This window comes from Quercus lobata, chromosome 2 (genome assembly GCF_001633185.2).
Source record: "Quercus lobata isolate SW786 chromosome 2, ValleyOak3.0 Primary Assembly, whole genome shotgun sequence".
Lineage (NCBI taxonomy): Eukaryota > Viridiplantae > Streptophyta > Magnoliopsida > Fagales > Fagaceae > Quercus > Quercus lobata.
This window is the reverse complement of record NC_044905.1, coordinates 100,939,387-100,959,327: the sequence shown is the minus strand read 5'-3', so window position 1 is coordinate 100,959,327 and position 19,941 is coordinate 100,939,387. Positions and strand designations below refer to the sequence as shown.

General features: G+C 33.7%; 2 protein-coding genes across 3 annotated transcripts; one reads left to right on the top strand and one right to left on the bottom strand.

Annotated features, from left to right (window-relative positions):
- LOC115977576 lies at positions 1-3,070 on the top strand. Its single transcript, XM_031099509.1, has 3 exons — positions 1-231; positions 1,836-2,092; positions 2,791-3,070. The coding sequence occupies exons 1-2, from the start codon at positions 153-155 to the stop codon at positions 2,075-2,077; spliced, it is 321 nt and encodes a 106-aa protein (XP_030955369.1). The 5' UTR covers positions 1-152; the 3' UTR covers positions 2,078-2,092; positions 2,791-3,070.
- A 5,674-nt stretch (positions 3,071-8,744) lies between these two features.
- Positions 8,745-15,173, bottom strand: LOC115977575 (KH domain-containing protein At1g09660/At1g09670-like). Of its 2 annotated transcripts, none has more exons than XM_031099508.1 (8): positions 15,019-15,173; positions 14,478-14,588; positions 13,418-13,503; positions 12,913-13,052; positions 11,243-11,377; positions 11,045-11,161; positions 9,398-9,541; positions 8,745-9,318 (listed from the first exon to the last, which is right to left on the bottom strand). In XM_031099508.1, the coding sequence occupies exons 2-8, from the start codon at positions 14,576-14,578 to the stop codon at positions 9,160-9,162; spliced, it is 882 nt and encodes a 293-aa protein (XP_030955368.1). In that variant the 5' UTR covers positions 14,579-14,588; positions 15,019-15,173; the 3' UTR covers positions 8,745-9,159. The 2 variants fall into 2 exon arrangements, with proteins under 2 accessions (XP_030955368.1, XP_030955367.1); XM_031099507.1 differs by having other exon boundaries at positions 14,478-14,593; positions 15,019-15,172.
- Positions 15,174-19,941: the final 4,768 nt, after the last annotated feature.

Genomic DNA, 19,941 nt, shown 5'->3' with positions numbered 1-19,941 from the left:
AGACTAGTGCCAAGTGGGGGCGAAAACAGACATGCTTTTGAAAACATGGGTCCAAATTCCAATTATTTCATTTAAAACCAACAAACAACAACAAACGGTAGCGTAGAGTTGCTGGGAAAATAACAGCGATCTCTCCACACACACACACAGAGATGAATAAAGTTTCGAAACGCAGCAGATCCCTGCGTTTCTTTCTATTCTTGGCTTCGTTTTCTCTACAAATCCTTTCAGGTTCGTCTCTCAGATCTCTACTTTTTCATTCGTTGTATAATTTGAGTTTGAAATTTTACAATAATTTATGCTAGGTTTGTAGATGAATGCTGTTTTGAATTTCATCTTTGCTTAGCTAATTTACGTTTGGTTACCGAGAAAACTATTGTATGCGTTAAAAGTAAAATTGGGTGTTAAAAAGATTTCTGTTTGGCTGGTTAGAGAACTGGGTCTTGGACAAAGAAAGTAGATTTGTATGTAACTTTTTTTTTTCTTGGCTGAAATTTGGTGTTAGTTCGATTTTTGTGGCTTGAATTTAAAAAAGATTCAATTTTTGGCCTAGAAATATTTAAAAGAATTCAATCTTGTAGTTCCGTCTATTTTTCATTCTAACAATTAATGCTACAAACACAATAAATTTTTCCACTTGTTGTCGCGTTAGATTGTGATTAGTACAACATTACTTTCACTGGAACTGCCACTGACATCACTTTTATTGAAAACTAGTCACAACATGCTACCTGAATAGTTGTGAAATTTGTTGTGTATCTAGACTCCATTGTTTTCCATTAAGTTATTTCTAGGCTGCGTAAGCCTTTTAGTGTGTCATGTCAGCACTCTGCTTTTTTGATGGGATGAAATTGATACCTAATAAGTTTTTTAAAGACAAAATTGTAACTTTTTGAGTTTGAGAGACGAAAAAGGTACTCGAACCTTTTCATTTTAGGGTGGAAAATTGTAGCAAGTCTTTTCTTCTTTTCTTTTATGTTGCTTTTATCAAATAATGGAAACCCTCTGCCTGTGTCTGTTGTTGGTGTTATATATCTTGTTCATAGTTTGTCCAAGCCCAAAGAAAGGAGGAGGGTTGCAATACGTTGAGGGCCAGTATAAAAATTTAGTCACTTTATTATGAATTATTCATAGTAAAGTTTGAGTACTTTTTAAATTTTATTAATTTTCACTGATTTCAAATGCATTTTAAATAAAAAGGTTTTTAAAGCAGAAACAAGGATGGGATGGCCCATGTGGGTTTATACTGCCTTTGTGTCATCCAAAATAGCCGAATTTGGAACTTTTACCATTGATAGAGGTATAAAGGCTTCTTTTTGTTTAAATTCTTCATGAGAGTTAAAGCTCAATGCACTTATTGGTGGTCGTAGAAGCAAGACATGGCACTGTGTTTTCAGTTAATGTTTTAAAGGTTGGAAAGAACTATGGTCTTAGAACAACATTTGCTTGTTTAGGAATATGAGCTAATTGGTGACCTATGGCTATATTTACCAACTCTATTTTAAGAATTAGCTTTATTTTTTTATTAGTAATTACATACACACACCATCACTCTCTCCCTTGCTCTTTTAGGGGGGAAGATGTGCCATTTGAGCTAGTGCTTATTGGATCTATTTCAAGCATTATCTTTGCCTCCTAAATTATGTACCCCGAGCAAAATCAGTGAATGCATCCCCTTATTTACATCTAGGAAAAAGATAAAGATAATAACAATAATAAATATAATATTGGATTTATATGGTTTTTGCTAGGTTTATAATAAGTGCTGAGCTAACAAAGCTGAAAATCTATATCTTTTGCAATTGCTTAGATTTTTTTTAATTGGATTTTTTCAGGCTTTTCTGATGACTCGTCGAATACCAAAAATGGCACAAAGGCTGAGGCTCATGCTACCTCCAGTAGTAGCACTGGATCTACAGTCCTCATCGTATTCCTTGTACTCTTGGTCCTTGTGGTAATCTCTTTCTTCCTTTTCAAGGTGTGGCAAAGGAAGAAGAGAGAAGAGCAGTATGCTCGTCTTTTGAAGTTGTTTGAAGAGGATGATGAGCTTGAAGTTGAACTTGGTCTTCGGGATTGACCCTTATACCTTGAGGTACATCTTCCATGTATATATTTTTGTTCTGTTTCTGTATGGGCAAGACTTTCCTGGTCCATTTTCTTATTCATTCAAGAAAAATGCTTAATATATACATATATTGTAATTAGAGGCCACTGGAGTGGCACACTTCTTATACATTTTTCATGTTAATTTATCAGTAGTGAAATTTTCCTCCTCTCCCCACTGTACATGTTGAAGCTTCATGATTAATGAGACTCATCCTCTCTCTGTATTATATATGTACTTTATTACTCTTTGATCTTCAATTCTGACGAATCTTTTGCATTATGAGCTGAACAATTGATTAAAATTCCTATTTTTTCTACTTGTTTAGATATAAAATTATATTATATCTTATATATTATATTAGGTATATGCTTATATATTTATTTGTTCTTCCCATGTTCCAACATAGTGGAATCAAATATTAAGTCAGAGAAAGATGTAATTGAGTTAAAATTATCATCGTTGCTGTGGGCCTCTGTTGGGGTTGGTTGTTTCTTTCATAAGCTTGTGCTGCCCTTATTTTCAGCTATACTATAAGTTGCTTACTTGCTATATATGTTCTTTACGATCTTTGTCCTATAATTTCTGATTTTCAAATATATGTAATTGCTTTTTATAGTCTCTGGTCTTCCATTGATCATCTTAATAATTTTTGAAGTAATCATTTGGTTTTTTTTTTTTGGCAGGCTTTGTGGCTTTTATCATCTGGAAAAGTTTCCTTTAATAGCCAGGTTTGGGATGTGATGTCCTCATATAAGGTGAGAGAATCTTATGTCGTAATTGTAATATTTGTAATGATATTCAAAGTGAAAATTTTTACTTGGACAAGGCTTCTGTCTTTGTGTTAGATAAGAGGGGGTGGTACACTTTTTGTACGAAATTCTTTGAGGTCTTAATCAAAAGGTTCTGAAAATGACCTCAAATTCCAATTTACATATTTGATTGACTTTATTTTTTTATGCATCATCAACATGGTCTAATGCTTGTATGGAAAAGAGCCATTTTTATATGCTTTAAAGTAGTTTTATGCTTTCTGGTGGCTGATGTGAGTAAGATGATATGAAACTTGGGACACAATCTTGTTCCATCATTCTGCACAATATATTTCCTACTTTCCACTTTCCATGATAGATGGTGAGTGTCTGTGTGTCTATGCCTCAAGCTGAAAATAAAGAGAAAACCTAATATATATATATTTAGAGCAATATAGTTTGGTCTTATTTGATTAGTGATGATATGAAACTTGGGACAAATCTTGTTCCATCATTCTGCGCTCTATAGTTCCTACTTTCCATGATATATCATGGTGAGTGTCTCTGTGTCCATGCCTCCAGCTGAAAATAAAGAGAAAACCTAATCTATATTCAAAGCAATATAGTTTGGTCTTATTTGATTAATGATCAATGGCTGCATGTGTGGGATTATTTACTTTTATTCACCCCCCCACCCCCCCCGGGTGCCAAAAAAAAAAGCTTTCAAGGTCATAGAGAAATTATCCCGTACACTCAGTATAGTACCCCTCTCTCTCGCATAAGGATGGACTCTACCGGACCACATATGTAGCCCACCATTGTGTGAGAGGAGAGAATGGTAAACTGGGTGAGTTGAATAATTTCAATAGGGCCATATATGGTATTAGTGGATTGGTAAGTTGGAAGTTTTCATTGGCTTTTCAAACTGTATCTTCTTTTTCACAAATAGGCATTGCTCAAAAGCATTCGAAGATCTACAATTTGAAGTATAGATTATCCATGAATTCTAAAACAGAACAAGAGTGAGTATTTCCTGACACAATCATCAAATAATACAATGGTTGCAACAATGATTTTTTTATCTTGTGGATTGGCCATTCGAACTTCGATTATAGTGTTGTTTGCCCAGAAAAAAGAAAAGGAGGGTTAAACCACTGGTTTCTTCTATAAACTTTTTTAGTTCTTCCTCTTAATGTTTTACTATCATCAGTATTGTGCTTTGTTTGTTGTTTGCCCAGAAATAAGAAAAGGAGGATAAAACCACCGGTTTCTTCTATAAACTTTTTTAGTTCTTCCTCTTAATATTTTACTATCATCAGTATTGTGCCTTGTTTTTCCCTGGGAAAAGAAATTATATTTGAGGGTAGTGTTTAGCACCATGAGATTATTGTTTTGTCTCATGATGTTGAAAGGTTGACTGTGCATTTTGGATGCACAGTCATGGAACGTGCATTTTGTATGCATATGGAAATTGAGTATTTCTCCCACCATTAAAGCATGCAATTGTAGTCTGAGTTGAAACCAAATCCAGGTATCTTGGATAATGACCTGGGTACTTCCTACATTATGTTTTGAGTGCTAGTTGGTGTGTTGCATTGTAATGAAGGCCTTGTATGTTAGCTGCATTTCTTACCAAATATTTGGGGCTGGCTTAGCTTCCAAGGTCTAACATAAAAGCTCTAGATAGTTTCTTTGTAGACCCTAGAACTCTTCCTAATTGTTTAGGAAGCCTCGGAGGTCTTCACCACATTATGTATGTTGATTGTCTCTAAGCCCACCCTTCAGGACTCTTTTGTTGCACTCATGAATTCATTAATTGTCTTTAGAGCGAGGGTAGTGCCTGTAAAGTAATGTTGAGGGAAGGATCCTAGGTGAGCTTAAATCAAACCTAAATAAAATGATGTTACTTCGCAGGTTCCAACTTTAGTTGGTACATACTAGAAGGTATCTAATGCATTGGATATGTATGAGCCTTCTCCCAATATATGGATCCCAATCATCACATAACATGTGAGCCTCACACTTAGTAGGATGTACATACTGTAAGAGGGATGATACATATCCGAGACATGAGATAATTATCGTTAATAACACAAGGCCTTGAGCGGATATAAGCATTCTCACAATGTGTGGATCCCTTATCCTCTCACAACGTGAGTCTCACACATTGTGGGATCTACAAACTATAATAGGAGGGATACATATATCTGATACATAAGATAATTATAATTAATAATACAAGATTTTGAATGGTCATACGCTTTCTCAGAATGTGTGGATCTCATTTCTTCTCACAACATGTGGGTCTCACACGGTGGAATCTACATACTTTAAGAGATACTTTATATCTGATGCATGAAATAATTATCGTTAATAATACAAGATTGTTACTTGGCCTTAAATGATCAAAAAGAAAAAAGGTTGTTATTTCAACTAAAACAAATTATTGGCATCAATTTTTATTAAATTAATCGCAAATCTACACAATGCGTGATTTTTTTTTTTTTAAGTGAAAAATGAAAATAGTATATGAGACTTATAAATGTTAGTCCTAAACCCTTTTTAATGATGTGATTATATTCTAACAAAGTATAGTTGATACAATATATTAAATTTTGTAAACTATGTTTTTCATATTTGTCATTTGAAAGTGTTTTAAATTTGGCAAAAATACAAAATGCACTCTGTATGTTTTGACAAAAATTCATTTCAGTCCTCTAATTTTACTTTCGTCCAATTAAGTCCTCTAAATTTTACATTTATTTAATTAAGGTCTCTCTATCAATTTCCGTTAAATTTTTTTATTAAAAAAATCTAAAAAATATTTTTCAATAATTAATTGGATTTTTTTATTAAAAAATTTTGAAGAGAGAAACAAAAATTTGGAGACTTCACTACAACATTTAATGAAATTTGAAGGAAATACCTTAATTTAATGAACTTGAAACTTAGATAACTCAATTGAATAATAGTAAAGTTAATGATATGAATGAATTTTGGCCAAACTTAGAGGTTGCAACTTACATTTTTGCCTTTAAATTTTGTAATTTTTCTTTTCTTATTCATGGAAACATAACATAGGTTACATTCAATTATTATATAAGGCGATATATTTTATAAATAATGTAATGTGTGGTTGGAATTTGTTTTTAATACTCCTTACAAACAGTTTATCTTCTATATGTCTTGAATAGCCTAAAGAGGAAATAGATATAAGTAAATTCATCATTTATATTAGAAGAAAAAAAAATACTAAACTATAATAACATAAGAAAAATGTAATTTTATCAAAAACTTACCAACATTATGCTAAGAGTATGACAATATTGTCAAAGAAGTAGTTCCTCTTTTTACACAAACCTATCCTCACAAGTCACAATACATCATCAAAGTTGGATTGAAGCAACTAAAATGACCAGAAGTATATTAAAATGGACTGATGTAGATCAAAATAGATTGAATGAATGGAATCGAGAACCTACCAACATTAAGCTGAAAATGTGATATAAGTGTTAGTGAAGTATCTCCTCTTTTCATGCAAACCTCTCTTCACAAAGCATTACTGAAATGGACCAAAATGCACCAACTAGACCGAACTGGACCAAATAGATCAATATGAAACAAATAGACCGAAATGGACCGAGTAGACTGATGTAGACCGAAATGGACCAAAATAAACCAATTGGACCGAATAGACCAAAGTGGCCAAAAAATCTGAACACTCTTCCTTGTTATATCTGGCTACAGATTGTACAGATGTCAAAAGGAATTTTTCTTGTAAGGCTATCTGGTTACAACCAAGCCAAATGCACCATTTTTATATTTTTCTATATATATGTATATATATATATATATAATAAAATATATATATATATATATATATTTGTATTAAGATCTAAATGTAGAGCAAATATAACTTAACAAATATGTAATAATGAATAGCTATAATAAATGCTTTGCATCAATATTGGTGGTGCCAAAAATTTAGCAATTTGACACTACAAAAAGTCACTTTATCTATTTTAATTTTACCATTTCACAACTCACTCCACATTAATGCTTTTATTTTCACATCAAAGTTAAACACTATTCATTTATTTATTATTTTTTCTCTCTCTTCATCTCTATCTCTCTATCTTCTCCCTCCCTTCAACCCATAGCCACTCACGGCACCACCATCACTACCACCAGATCGAAAATCACAACAAATGACCCAAACCCACAATAGTGGTTAGAGCTTCAACCCAAACCCACAACAGATCTCAACCATATATACAAACCACAAACACAAACCCACAAACCCACCGCCAATGACAGCCTGATCCCAACCTCTAACACAAACACAACTCGATCCCTACCACAAACACAAACATCGTCGCCGATCCTAACCACAAACACAAACGTAGTCGCCAATCCCGACCACAAACACAAACACAACCCGATCTCAACCCAAACCCACGATTTGATCTCAACCCAAACCCAAAATCGAAAACCCCAACGACCCACCACCACCAATAGCAACAAAACGACCCACACCACCACATCACCACCAAAATACCCAGCAAAGATCGGACTTGATTCTAAGGAAGGAACCGTGTGGTGGGTGCATGAGTACCATGGAGGCACTATCAGTGGAGGCCAATTGAGAGTGAAGGAGAAGATGAGAGAGAGAAGTGGAGAAGTGAGAATGAAAGAGCTAGAGAGAATAAAATAATGGTTCTTAATTTTAGCTTGTAGCTACAGTAAACTGGTAGTGCTACTAGTTTACTGTAGCTATGTTGCTAAAAATTTTAACTATAACACCACTGATGTTGCATGTTTTTTGGTGTTTGTGGTGCTAAAAATAGCAACTCAGTTTTTTAACACCACCAATACTAATGCTTAAGGTCATACTGATTGTGCGTAGCTAAAATACATCTACGACATCAGACCACTTTCTTCTACTCTGCTATGGTCAAGATCTTCAAGAGCTAGTTACTCTAATTCTTTTTTATTCAGGAAAATATCTATTTACTCTAATTCTTTTTTATTCAGGAAAATAAATGTTGTGTGCAAACCATGATATGAGCCAGACATGTCAAAGCAAGAGGATTGGTTCTAAAACTATTCAAGTACTATGTTAATATCTCTTGTCCCCTCAACCAATAGGTTGGATGCACACCAGTAAGTCTTGCCTGTACTTCAAAAACAGTTGAAAGAATACAGGTAGGTGTATTATTTGTGAATTCACAGCCTGCTCTCCCTTTCAACCTATAATATTCGGTACTGTGATATTTTACAACTTACAACCAATAATTGTTCAACCATACAATTATTGTGGTACAGCCGTTGGTTTTCAACATATTTTAGGTTGCACATGAAGTTAGTGGAATATGGATGTTTTCTAACAGGGCCTAGAAAACATAAAGCAGCATGATTGATTGATTAAGTTAAAATGGTACTGATATTTCGGAATTTCCAATCCAATCCCACCCTCAATTACTCTATTGGCCCATAATTCAAGTAAGCATAAAGTTTTTCATCACAGCATCAAGATGGCCACTGACGTCTTTTGTCAATTGTTGACAACAAGATTGCAAATACTAACAGCCATGTCCTGCGTCAGAGCCACAGCCGATCCTATTGGCATCATGATGTTTCGAGTAAATTGATCCCAAAAGATCAATGTATATATTAGTCACTGCTAATTTATAATAGAGATGGGGATTAAATAAGTGATTAACGAGAGAAAAATGTACATGTATTCAATTTCTTCAACAACCAACCCCAACAGATCATAAATTCACCTCCTCCTTGGTAGAGGCAATCTATCATAATCTTGCAAAGAGGCCATACACGTAAGACACTAAAAATTGATTTCACAATACAATAGTGGAACACTTTACAAATTCAAGAAAAGCATGCATATATCAGCATAGGCATGTTATATAATAGATGTTTTAATAATGTCAAAGTACATTTGAGTTTTATGACCCAGCAGCTGGCAGAATACAGATAAATTGAATGGGGGGTGGTTATTAAGGTATTAAACTAATGAAATAAAGTCTTCAATGTTCAAAATTAATAATACATGAAAGAATAGTAAGTCACAATAGATGTGAGCGCATATCTCAAAAATGAATGAAGCGGTTAATCCATCGGTGATGCCAAAACAATCCGAGCCCAAAATTACCTCAGGTGTAGAAGTAACCGGTTGTAAACACAGCATCCCAAGGTTCTTGTAAACATGCCATCAGGTCATCAACAATTGCTTGCTAGCAATTCAGCAGATTAAGCAATGCCACATTGTCAACATTTTAGAGGTTATCTTCCAGTCTTTGCTCTTTTCATCCCTGTACTGTTGAAGGGCGACATGCTTGGGCTCATACTAGGGCTCATGCTTGGGCTTTCTTCCCTTAGGGTACCATTCAGCATAGCCAGTTCCCTTAGTTGTTGCTTCTTATAATGATCCAACGATTCATCCTACACAGAGAGATAGGTTATAACACGTGCCATGAAAAATGGGCAAGGGTGAAAACAATACATTTGTTCCAGTTCATACCACAGGCTTCAAAAGGTTTTCTAATATTGTCATTGCATAATCCAAGCGTGCATTTATAATATCCTCTGGAAATTCAGCCTCCACCAACACATGCAGCGGCTCATTAAGGTGCTCATATCCAGGTTTATCTTTCAGTTTCTCTTCCTACAGAAATAACATAGGTCCTCAAGAGAATGAGAAGAAAGTATAGGACTTGAACCCAGTGGGCATCACAGGAAATGCAAATCATTACCATAAACCTTGACCATCAGAACTTATCCTATTTCATTTAACAAAAGTTTTCAAACACACATCAACTTCCTCATTAAGAAAATCAACTTCATTGTCATTCAAAAGTGATATGGCAAGCAATAATAAAAATACTTTTAAATATGAGTCCAACTCAAAATGTCATAACTTATATAGATGCAATATAAATTATGCATCTCAAAAAATCAGGGCATTCACAAATTATTGAAATAAATACTCATATAAATGAGAAGGCACTTTAATAATAATAACTATACAATGTCCATAAGAGTATTTTAAAATGTGATGATGTATTTGACTAAATTATCATTCCAATGGAAAGCAACATTTTCCATTCTGTATTACTCAGACAGACACAGAATGTTCATTCCTCTTTTACAGACCACTATCCCCATTCTAGTTCTTTTTCCCCCATAAAAGTGGGCCAGATATGACCTATCATTCAACTTGAAGATTGGCACTTAATTATTAGAAAAGAAAGGATGCTTAGAACTGTACATTCAACATTCAATATTCACACCTGCAGGTAATAATATCTCTTCAACCATCCCCCATTCCTCATCCCCACCCCCCCTCTCAAAAAAATATCCAATGTCAGTGGGATTCTTGCTATCCTGGTCTTACCCTGACAAGACATTAAGGAAGGTGGATGGATGGTGCTGGTCTATATCGATGTTCATAAGTTTATTATTAACCTCAATTGACAGCCCCTGTCAAATAAAGTTCAAGCCCAGACATCATATATAGGTTACTCATCTAGAATTCATTTCATGCTTCAGCACACTCAGTTTTATATGCTTAAACTAATGATTAAGTTACACCACAAGCATCATTGGTGTTTAACCACTTGAAAAATCCAACCCCCCCCCCACCAAAAAAAAAAAAAAAAGGGAACAAAAAGAATGAACCCAAAAGATCTAATATTGCAAAACTCAAATCAAAATACATAGATTGGTGCCCATTTAGTGATTATAGCTCCCACATTTGGGGAAATTTGATAACATTGGAAGCTTTGATATAGATATGCAAAGGGAGTAGGACTAGATAAATGTGGAGACAAGCTATTCACACATCACCTACAATTTAACAAGTCCTTATTTAGAAGATATGAAAAAGAGGAAAATTGGTCTAAAATGACAATCTACATGTTAATGAATCACAACAATAAGCCATTAACAACAATTTAAACAGAGAACAACACTCAAACATAAAGCTACGTGAAATCTATAAGGATGCAAAGAGGAAGTTTAGACTAACAAAATTCCAAATTACTGCGTCAACTATTCAACACTTGTACTTAATTTCATTGTCACTAAATGAGTAAACTACTTAAGCAAACTATGTAGTGAGAGGGTAAAAATGAATGTAAGGGGAAAGAAGGAAAACATTTCATGATACCTTTACAGCATCCTTAACAGAGCCACGGCCTCTTATGTACACCCTACATTCTGTCATGGCTTCAACCCTTTTCAGTGAGTTCCCACGTGGTCCCAGAATTCGGCCAACAAAATTATACTGCCAAGCTTTATTTTAGGAACTACTATGTACTGAAAAGGAAAAGGTCAAAATTAACTCCACAGGGACACATTAACTTACACTTGGATATTTGTCCACAGGAACATCAAGTCTAATAACTCTCTTTACAATAGGAGTAGTTGGAATTCCTTGCACCCCAGGCCAACCCATCGAAGGAGTTTGTAATGGAGTCATTCTTTGAATATGTCCATTTTCCTGCAGGAGCAAAATTATCAACAAAAGTTCAAATAATTTCAACATCAAATCACAATCTTATATCCCAAACTCTCTTTCTACCATGTTTCAAGAGAGCCCAGCCAGTTGAATCTCCATAATAATAATAATAACAAGAAAGAGTGTCTTGTTCATCTGAGGATCAAAATTTTCAAACAATTAGTATTTTCCCCCATTCTTCTCTCTTCATATATTACATAATGGAAATGATACTCTCAATCCACAGCCAAACATTTGGTTGTCAATTATAGTCCATTTTTATTGTGGCATGTAAATGCTAAAGTTTTACAAAAAGAATAATAATACATTCATTTTTGACAACAAAACATTCTGGGCAGATCATTTGACTGTAGCAAAAAATCTGCTGAAGCTAACTTACTGAATGTCTTGCTATATGTATAAGATTTCTCCTATCCTTACTTCATGATTATGAACTTTAGAAAGTTGTGGAGACCACCTGAGGCTGGGTGGTAGAATCATGTACCTTACTATCTAACACAAACAAACATGCAGTATTCCATTTTCTATAGCGCAATTGGTATAAAATAAAATGATATAACATCAGACTTTGAAAATGTTGCAATAGACACTATAAATTAAAAAATTATAAAGAAGAGGATAAGAGAAGGTGAGAAGGACCCCAAAAGAAGTATGAGGTGACCAGAGTAAAACACAGATGCCATAAGAAGGCACCCACCATATGTAAATTATACCACTACCACCACAGAAGGGTACCTTGGCACTCCACACCACATTTAGCTTCCTGCATTTTCACTAGAGTGCATGGAATGTGACAAAAACATAGAACAAACAATAGCTAAAGTGGAGTGCCTAACATCCAACCACAAATTGAGCAGGTTTATTTTAACATCTTGTAAAGATTAGTCATTGTTGTGCAAAGCAGAGAGTCTTGAAAGAATATAAAATGCAACTGTACAAACAAAATGGACTATGATTGACAAGAAAACATGAAGTAGAGTTAGGTGGCCAATTGTTTGGCAAAACTCAGGTGCTCAGGACAAGGTTTTGTTAAGTTTTAACAGCATGCTTCTATGCCTACAAAAATCATTGTTAAATTATTATTTTCAAGACAGATGACAATGAACCTAACCCACCACATTTGTATTGCAGCCCTATGAAGCCCCTAAATTTGATCCACTAACAAATGAAAACTAAATAAATGAATTACAACATAGTTATAAGTTGTAAGCATTCAAAGATAATGGGCTATGCCTAGAAAACATGGACCTAAGGCTTAAGGACAAAAACTAATTTGTTAGTGAACTCAAGTACTTAATGCTAAGGCTTCACTAACTAAAATTAAGTTGAGAAGGAGCTTTAAGCCTCTGACATACAGGGATTTGATCTCAAATTATTAATGCTTGTGTTATTATTGTATGATATTGATAGGCGGCCCTAAATGCTCAGGTGATGCTTAAACCATGAATGGCACATCAACTAAACATAAAATTTTCCAACGAAGATGAACATCCATCAAAGGTTTAAACTAGATTTACCTCCATTTGCATCGCAGGCCATCCCTCCAAATCCATTGCTCTACCGTTAGGGGGTTGACCGAATGACCTAAGTGGGCTCTCATGCTCAAGTCTTTCATGATCCACAAAACTTTGATTGAAGCCTGAAACCCGTCTTATTTCTGCAGTTGGATGAAAGAACAAATCAAGTTAAGTAGCAAAGCAAAATACCCAAAACTATGGTCTACATACAGCCAAAATAATTTTAAAGCTAATCAACTTCCAATCCAACCAACATAGCTATCATAGTTTTAAGTACAAGAGGATTTGATATGCAGTACATTGTCAGCATTGCCTAAGCATCATACTTTGTCTTATAATCTGTTTCAAAGACCATCTCGCTCAGCACATTGCTAAGATAAATTTTTCTTGGCATTAGAACTTAGAAGGTACAGGAAATCATAACTTGGTATCAGCCAGGTCTGCAAAAAAACAACAGAAGAATGCAGCACACATTGCAGCAATGGTAGGTTGTGGATTCACTAACCTTGATTTAAAAGCCTGCTGCACATGGGAAGAACTTGCATAAATGGTCCCAACTTTTGCTTCTCTGCCAGCAATTCAGCCATGTATCTGCCATCATCATAGCAGTGGAATCATGTATTACATCCTATCATACCCCATAAAGTAAAAGCCTAACTATTGATCCAACAGTAGATAGCAATCTTCTAAAGAGAGTTATTAGATCTTTAGCCCCACACACACACACCCAAAAAAAAAAAAGAGTTTCCTTTTTGTTAAAACTTTAGAATAGAGAACATGGCCCCAAAAGTTTTAATTTTCAGTTGCTCAATTTCTCGGGAAGCAAACAGGCACTAAATGAAAAGGGGGAAAACAGAACCAGGAAAGCAGCAGTATAGAGAGCAAGTCACCAACTATGGTCATGAAATAACAGGAAGCAGTTTCACTCTAAAATTTTAAAATCTGCTAAATGCATAATCCTTTTCTTTCTGTTTTCCTCCTTTTCTGGCTAGGTTACCGATTAGATGTTCAACGGGTCAGCGTGAGAAACATGTTTGACATCCAGCCCTCCAGTGCCAAGCAACAAGGCTTTTCCACCAAAGTTATGCGCCATTTTTCTTTGGAACGTGTATCTTCAACAGTTAGTTTATCGTTTATGAATAAATGAATCATTGGAAATTGGCACCACATATCAGTATAAAATCGGTCATAAAGAAAAGATTCAAAATTTATTTTATTCTCAACTAAAAGTTCGTTAAATGAACACTAAAATACAGAAATACAATTGAGCTAATTCATAAACCAAAAACAATAAATTGAGCATAGAGGGACAATTTCAAAGAGAAGATTGAAAATTATATTTACAGACAAGCTTCCAAACATGTCTACTACCTCATTGGGGGAAAATTACATAAATAAAAATCGACAAAATTATGGAATTAGAAAACTTAAAACTACTTCTTTGAAAGCACTAATTTTTACATGTTTCAATGAAAGCCCATCAAAAATAGACAACAAAAATAACAAAATCAAGATGAATAATAGAAAAGGCATAAATTTCTGTAGTGTTGAGCACTTGAACCAACCTTTCTCGATCTGTAGGGATAGAAGCAGACCTAATAGGAGAAGCAGGTACTCCAGGAGGAGGGTACTGGAAGTAACTCCCAGGTGGGATTCTCTCTCCCATCACAGAAAGACTATACTGCATAAGTCAATATCAAATTATCAATCAACAAAACCCAGTTAGTCAAACACCCAATACCACAAATTACACAAACAAAATCCCAGAATCACTCAAAGGAAGAAACCCAATATATACAACAAAACCCAGTAACAAAAAAAAAACACCCAATAAACCAACATACAAGCAAAAACCCAATTACATACACACAAAAAAGAACCCAATGAAAGGTAGAGAAAACAGAAAACCAATATATACACAAAACCCAGTAAGGAAAATCAAAAAAAGTTCCCAATAAACCAACATAAAAACAAAAACCCAGTTCAAGATGCACAAAACCCAGCAAGGAAAACACACAACACAAACAAAATAGATACATCATACACACAACCAATACAGTTAATCAAACACATAAGAAAAACATGAAAAATGAGAAAGGGCTTAACTAGATGGTGAAGCAGAGATAGATGGAGAGGAAGAGAGAGGTGGGTGAGAGAGGGGCAGAGAGATTAAAGTCTTGGTTCTTTCTGCCCCTTCTTGGGATAGTGGGAGTGAATAGAGAACTGGGGAGACAAAAGCCCTACTAAATGAGGAGTCCTATGGATCCTTTGCTTTGCTGTATAAATACTCAACCAATTTCACTCTCCATTGAATCTTTTACCCACCAGAATTTTTTTTTTTTTTTTTTTTTCTTTTCTCCCAAAATTTGAATTATACCGTTTGGGTGAGTTGTTATTTTGTTATTCACAAAATGATATTTATATATAATTTATATTTATAGCGTCCACTCTGTCGTAATTATTTTTTAGCATCGTAAGTTTGTAACAAAAAGATTTTAGTATCATAACAAGATATATTGATTTTTTTTTTATGTTAGAGGAATTTGAATCCAAAATTTTATAAGTTAACTTTTTTTTTCCGATACATACAATTTGATTTTAACTTATAGGGTATAATTTATGATAAATTTTTTTTATTATCAAGTTAAGACACTAATTACTTTTTTGTGTACATCAATTTCAAACTTAAATCTTTTATTTAATTTAGTTCTATATATAATAATAGGGAAATGAGATTCGAACTCTAATTCTCTTAATAACGGAGAGCATAATATGTTAATGAGTTACAAAAATCATGAAAATTTAGATAATTTATTTGACAACAAACAAAACTTAACAGCTAAATTATTTAGGACCCACAAAAAAACAATAAAAATAAATTTGACTTTTGGGGTTTTATGATGTTGCCATGAGACATATCCTAGTTTTTGCTTTTTGTTTTTAAGAAGAAAGAAATATCCTAGTCTAATAGACAATGGCAAGACTCAAGAGTCAAATAAAGTTTACTTGTATTACTTAAGCAAATAGGAGGCAAGACAAAAACAGGATTACCAATTTTGTGTATGCGCGTTGCTTACCATTTGGTATTTGTCAATTACTATGAGTCTATGACCATGTGTAAGTCTATGCGTGATTAGGTTATTGGGTGGGGTGTGAATTGTGATGGTGTTGTGAGAGTTGTGGTGGCATAAAATTATTTATATATGTGTGTGTGAGAGAAATGTAGGTTTTATTGATTGATGGTAATATTAGTGATAAATTATAAATTATAAATTTTTTACTTCGAATTATGGAATCAGTTGTAATGTTCTCCAAAATATTAATTAATTAATTAACCTCTTAAACTATGGGGTTAGTTATATATATATATATAACTACAGAACACAACTAAGGGGTTGGTTGCAATGTTTCTCCTATTATAAAAGCTTCTCCAATTTCCATTGTGTCTAATACTAAAACTTGCATTCATGTTACATTACTAAATGATCTTGTATTTTTCTTTCTTTCTTTCTTTCTATTTTTTCAAATAAGCACATGACAAACATGTGAAATTAATTAAGGTTATATACTTATATATGAAGGAACTAAAAGAAATTTTAACTATGGGGAAACATTACAACTAATCTGATTAATCAAATCTAAAGTTTTGATAAGCTATTGTAAATTAACGTGTACTTTGTGATGGAGATCTATAATTCATTTAAAATTTCTTGTCACATAAGACAATAACATGTTTGGATGAACTTATTTTATTAATAAATATGACATGTAAAAAACTAAAAATACAATTATACTTTAAAAAAATTTATATAAGCTTAAATGTCAAAATATATTGGTATTTTATGATAAAACAAACCAACCTTAAACTTGTTTTTCGATAAAAAGAGCATTGATGGAAGTTTAAGAGAAATCACTATCTTAAGTTTATATAGTCAAAAGTCCTGTAGTTTAATGACGTCTCTCAAGCCTATATTTATATTTTTACATGAGAAGAATTTGGGTGTTTTACTGTTTTTCAATCCACAATGTGAATGTAAAACAAATATAAATAATGGCTACGAAATGAATGAGCTGGTTATTAGATGAAATGAACTGGTCATTTGTATCTACAGCTACAAGTTATCTTATATTTTTATAAAGTAAGAACTCAAACCTACGTTTGACTTCTAATATTTATATCTATGCTAAAGCTACAACTTAGTTAACCCCAAACAAGTCTGTAAAGAAAATAGATAAAGATTAGCTATGCGAACCTCGAGAGAGTTTTCAGTTTTGTTCTCTTCGTCTCTTTGTGGATTTGCCTACTTCTTTTGGCATCGATTGAATGCTTATTTGAGAAATTTTGAAGGCTAGCTAGCTAACAATAATATAATAAGTTTTATTACCATGGATTTGTAATTTAATTATCGTATGCCTTTTTCCCACAAAAGAAAAAAAAAAAGGTACAATGTAAATTGAATTTATATATGTGAACAAACTACATAAGTTTTATACACAGTCTCCATTCATCCTAAACTTCCAAACTCATGCATGAAATTGAATAAGATCAAGTAAATCCATGTGAGTTTCGTATAAATTGAGCTTCAAAAGGGCTCTACTCAGCATAAGTTGAAGCTAATTAATTAGGGGTTGTTTGTATTTCATGTTTTTCATCATCTATCACCCTGTTTTCATCACCCATAACTCAAAACTAGGTCCCACGGAAATGAAGTCTGTTTGGTTGTGTTTTCAAGTTTTGTTTCTATCACTTTAATTCTTTAATTTTTGAGTGATGAGTTAGCGAAACTAAAAACAACTTTTAGGTGTTTTTGAGTTATAAAAACTGAGTTATGATAGCATTTTGGTAAATACACGTACATTTCTAGGACACACGGTCAGAGAGAAGTCATGTCCTTACTTTTATTTTTTTTCTCCTCCTTACTTTTTCTCTCCTTTCTTCTTCATAGACTCACTCAATGACTTTTTTCTTCTTCTTTTTTCTTTTTCTTTCTTTCTTCTTTACAGACTCACTCCAACGGCCATTTTTTTTTCTCCTTCTCCTTCTCCTTCATTCTTTTTCTTTCTTTTCTTCTTCACAGAAACACATGGGTAACTTTATCAACAAAAAAAGAAACACATGGGTACCGATTTCTCAAACCCAGAAAATCAAACCCATAAACACATAATACCCATCATACACATAGTGTTTTCACATTCCCCATCTAGGTTTTTCTTTTCAATCTAGGTTGTCTCAAATCCAAGTGATTTCTTCTACTGGGTGTTCTAGTGGGTGGTCTCAGATCGGAGATGGGTTTGGTTTGGTGGTGTTGTTGGGAAACAAAACCCAGATTGAGAGAGACCCAAAGAGCGATTTGGGTCAACGATTGGGATAATGATTCATCTTATTCTTTCCAACCCTCTCCTTTTTTGGGTGAACGGTGCTTGAGAGCAATTTGGGTTCGATGAGTTTGGGTGTTGGGGGTTGAAGGGAAAAAAATAAGAAAAAAAAAATAAGAAGCTTTGGGTTCAGTGAGTATGGGTACTGGGGGTTGAAGGAAAAAAGAAAAGAAAAAAGAGATAAGAAGTAAAAGCTGCACCAAGTCAATTCGTGGGTCCCACAAAAAGTAAAATGTTTTGAGTTATTAGAAGTTGGAAACAAGTGCCAAACATGTCACCTTAGAAAGTTTGAGTATTTTCAGTAATAAGTGATGAGTGATCATTTTTTTTTAATCCAAATAGCCCCTTAGTAATTTACCTTGCTCACCACTAAACAAACAAATCAATCAAATCACCCTACCTCAATTTACCCATAACTAGTGTATAACCCATGCATATGTATGGTACAATTAAAAGCAATTAAAAATTACACACATATATGATATATGAGTTTAAATTATATTTAGTGTAAGAGTTACACATTTTTTAATCTATAGATATATATACATGAGCTTCGTTTTTTTTTTTTTTTTTTTGATAAACACATAAGGTTATCTTTTTTTTTTTTAATTGGGATTTTGATGGTTTATTTATTTATTTTTTAAGAATCTAATGGTTTGTTTATATTAGACTTAAATAAGACACGTGGTGCAAAATTAGATAACAATTAGAATTCAATTTAGAATCTAATTGAATTTTCTCTTGAGTTGAGTTGATAATGGTCTTCATCACATGACGCTTCCTTGATAAATATGTTTCATCACAGTTGTTAATCTAACCTCACCCATTACGAAGAACAAAAAATTAATGTTATCAAATGATCTTATTTCCTTCTAGCGATTTTAAACCTACCAGTCTACCACCATATACTTCTTCTTTTTCTTTCTTTCTTCTTTTTCATTTTTTTTTCAATAATGTGTAAATTTATAATCTATAATCTATAATAATATATACAATACCAAAGACATTTTACTATTTCATATTTTATTTTGAATAATCTCTTAATATTTTGTCACATAACTTGCGAGACCTCATAATATTTTAAAACATAAGCTTTGAAACCTCATAATCTTACACAACAATATATATATATATATATATATATGTAAGGGCACGATCTGTAACGATCAGTAACAGTGTTGGGTTCGCACGTAAAAAGGTCCAAACAATATCATTTATAGAGCGTAGGTTTGAAAGGTTAGGCCTTAGTCACCAGACAGCGGGTTTTCGTAACGTTCATACATGGTTAAAATCGTGTTCGCCCTGGGAGTCTTTCTCCTGGGGGCGGACTGGGAGGCTCTGGTTTTTGGCCATTTTTCCCAGCCACCTTTTGGCACACTCCCCTCTTTCATTATATAGTCCTTCTTGGTTGATATTAGTCCTCCACTTGTTGGTCAGGCAGGTGCTCACTTCTATATCCGTCACCTTAACTGTACCCTCTTACTTTCTGTTAGTTGCGATGATCGAAGTTACACTGCCCAAGCGTCTTTTCTCATTAACGCGAAGGCAGGTGCTTACTTCTGTATCTGTCACCTCAACTGTACCCTCTTACTTTCTGTTAGTTGCGATGATCGAAGTTATACCGCCCAAGCGTCTTTTCTCATTAACGTGATT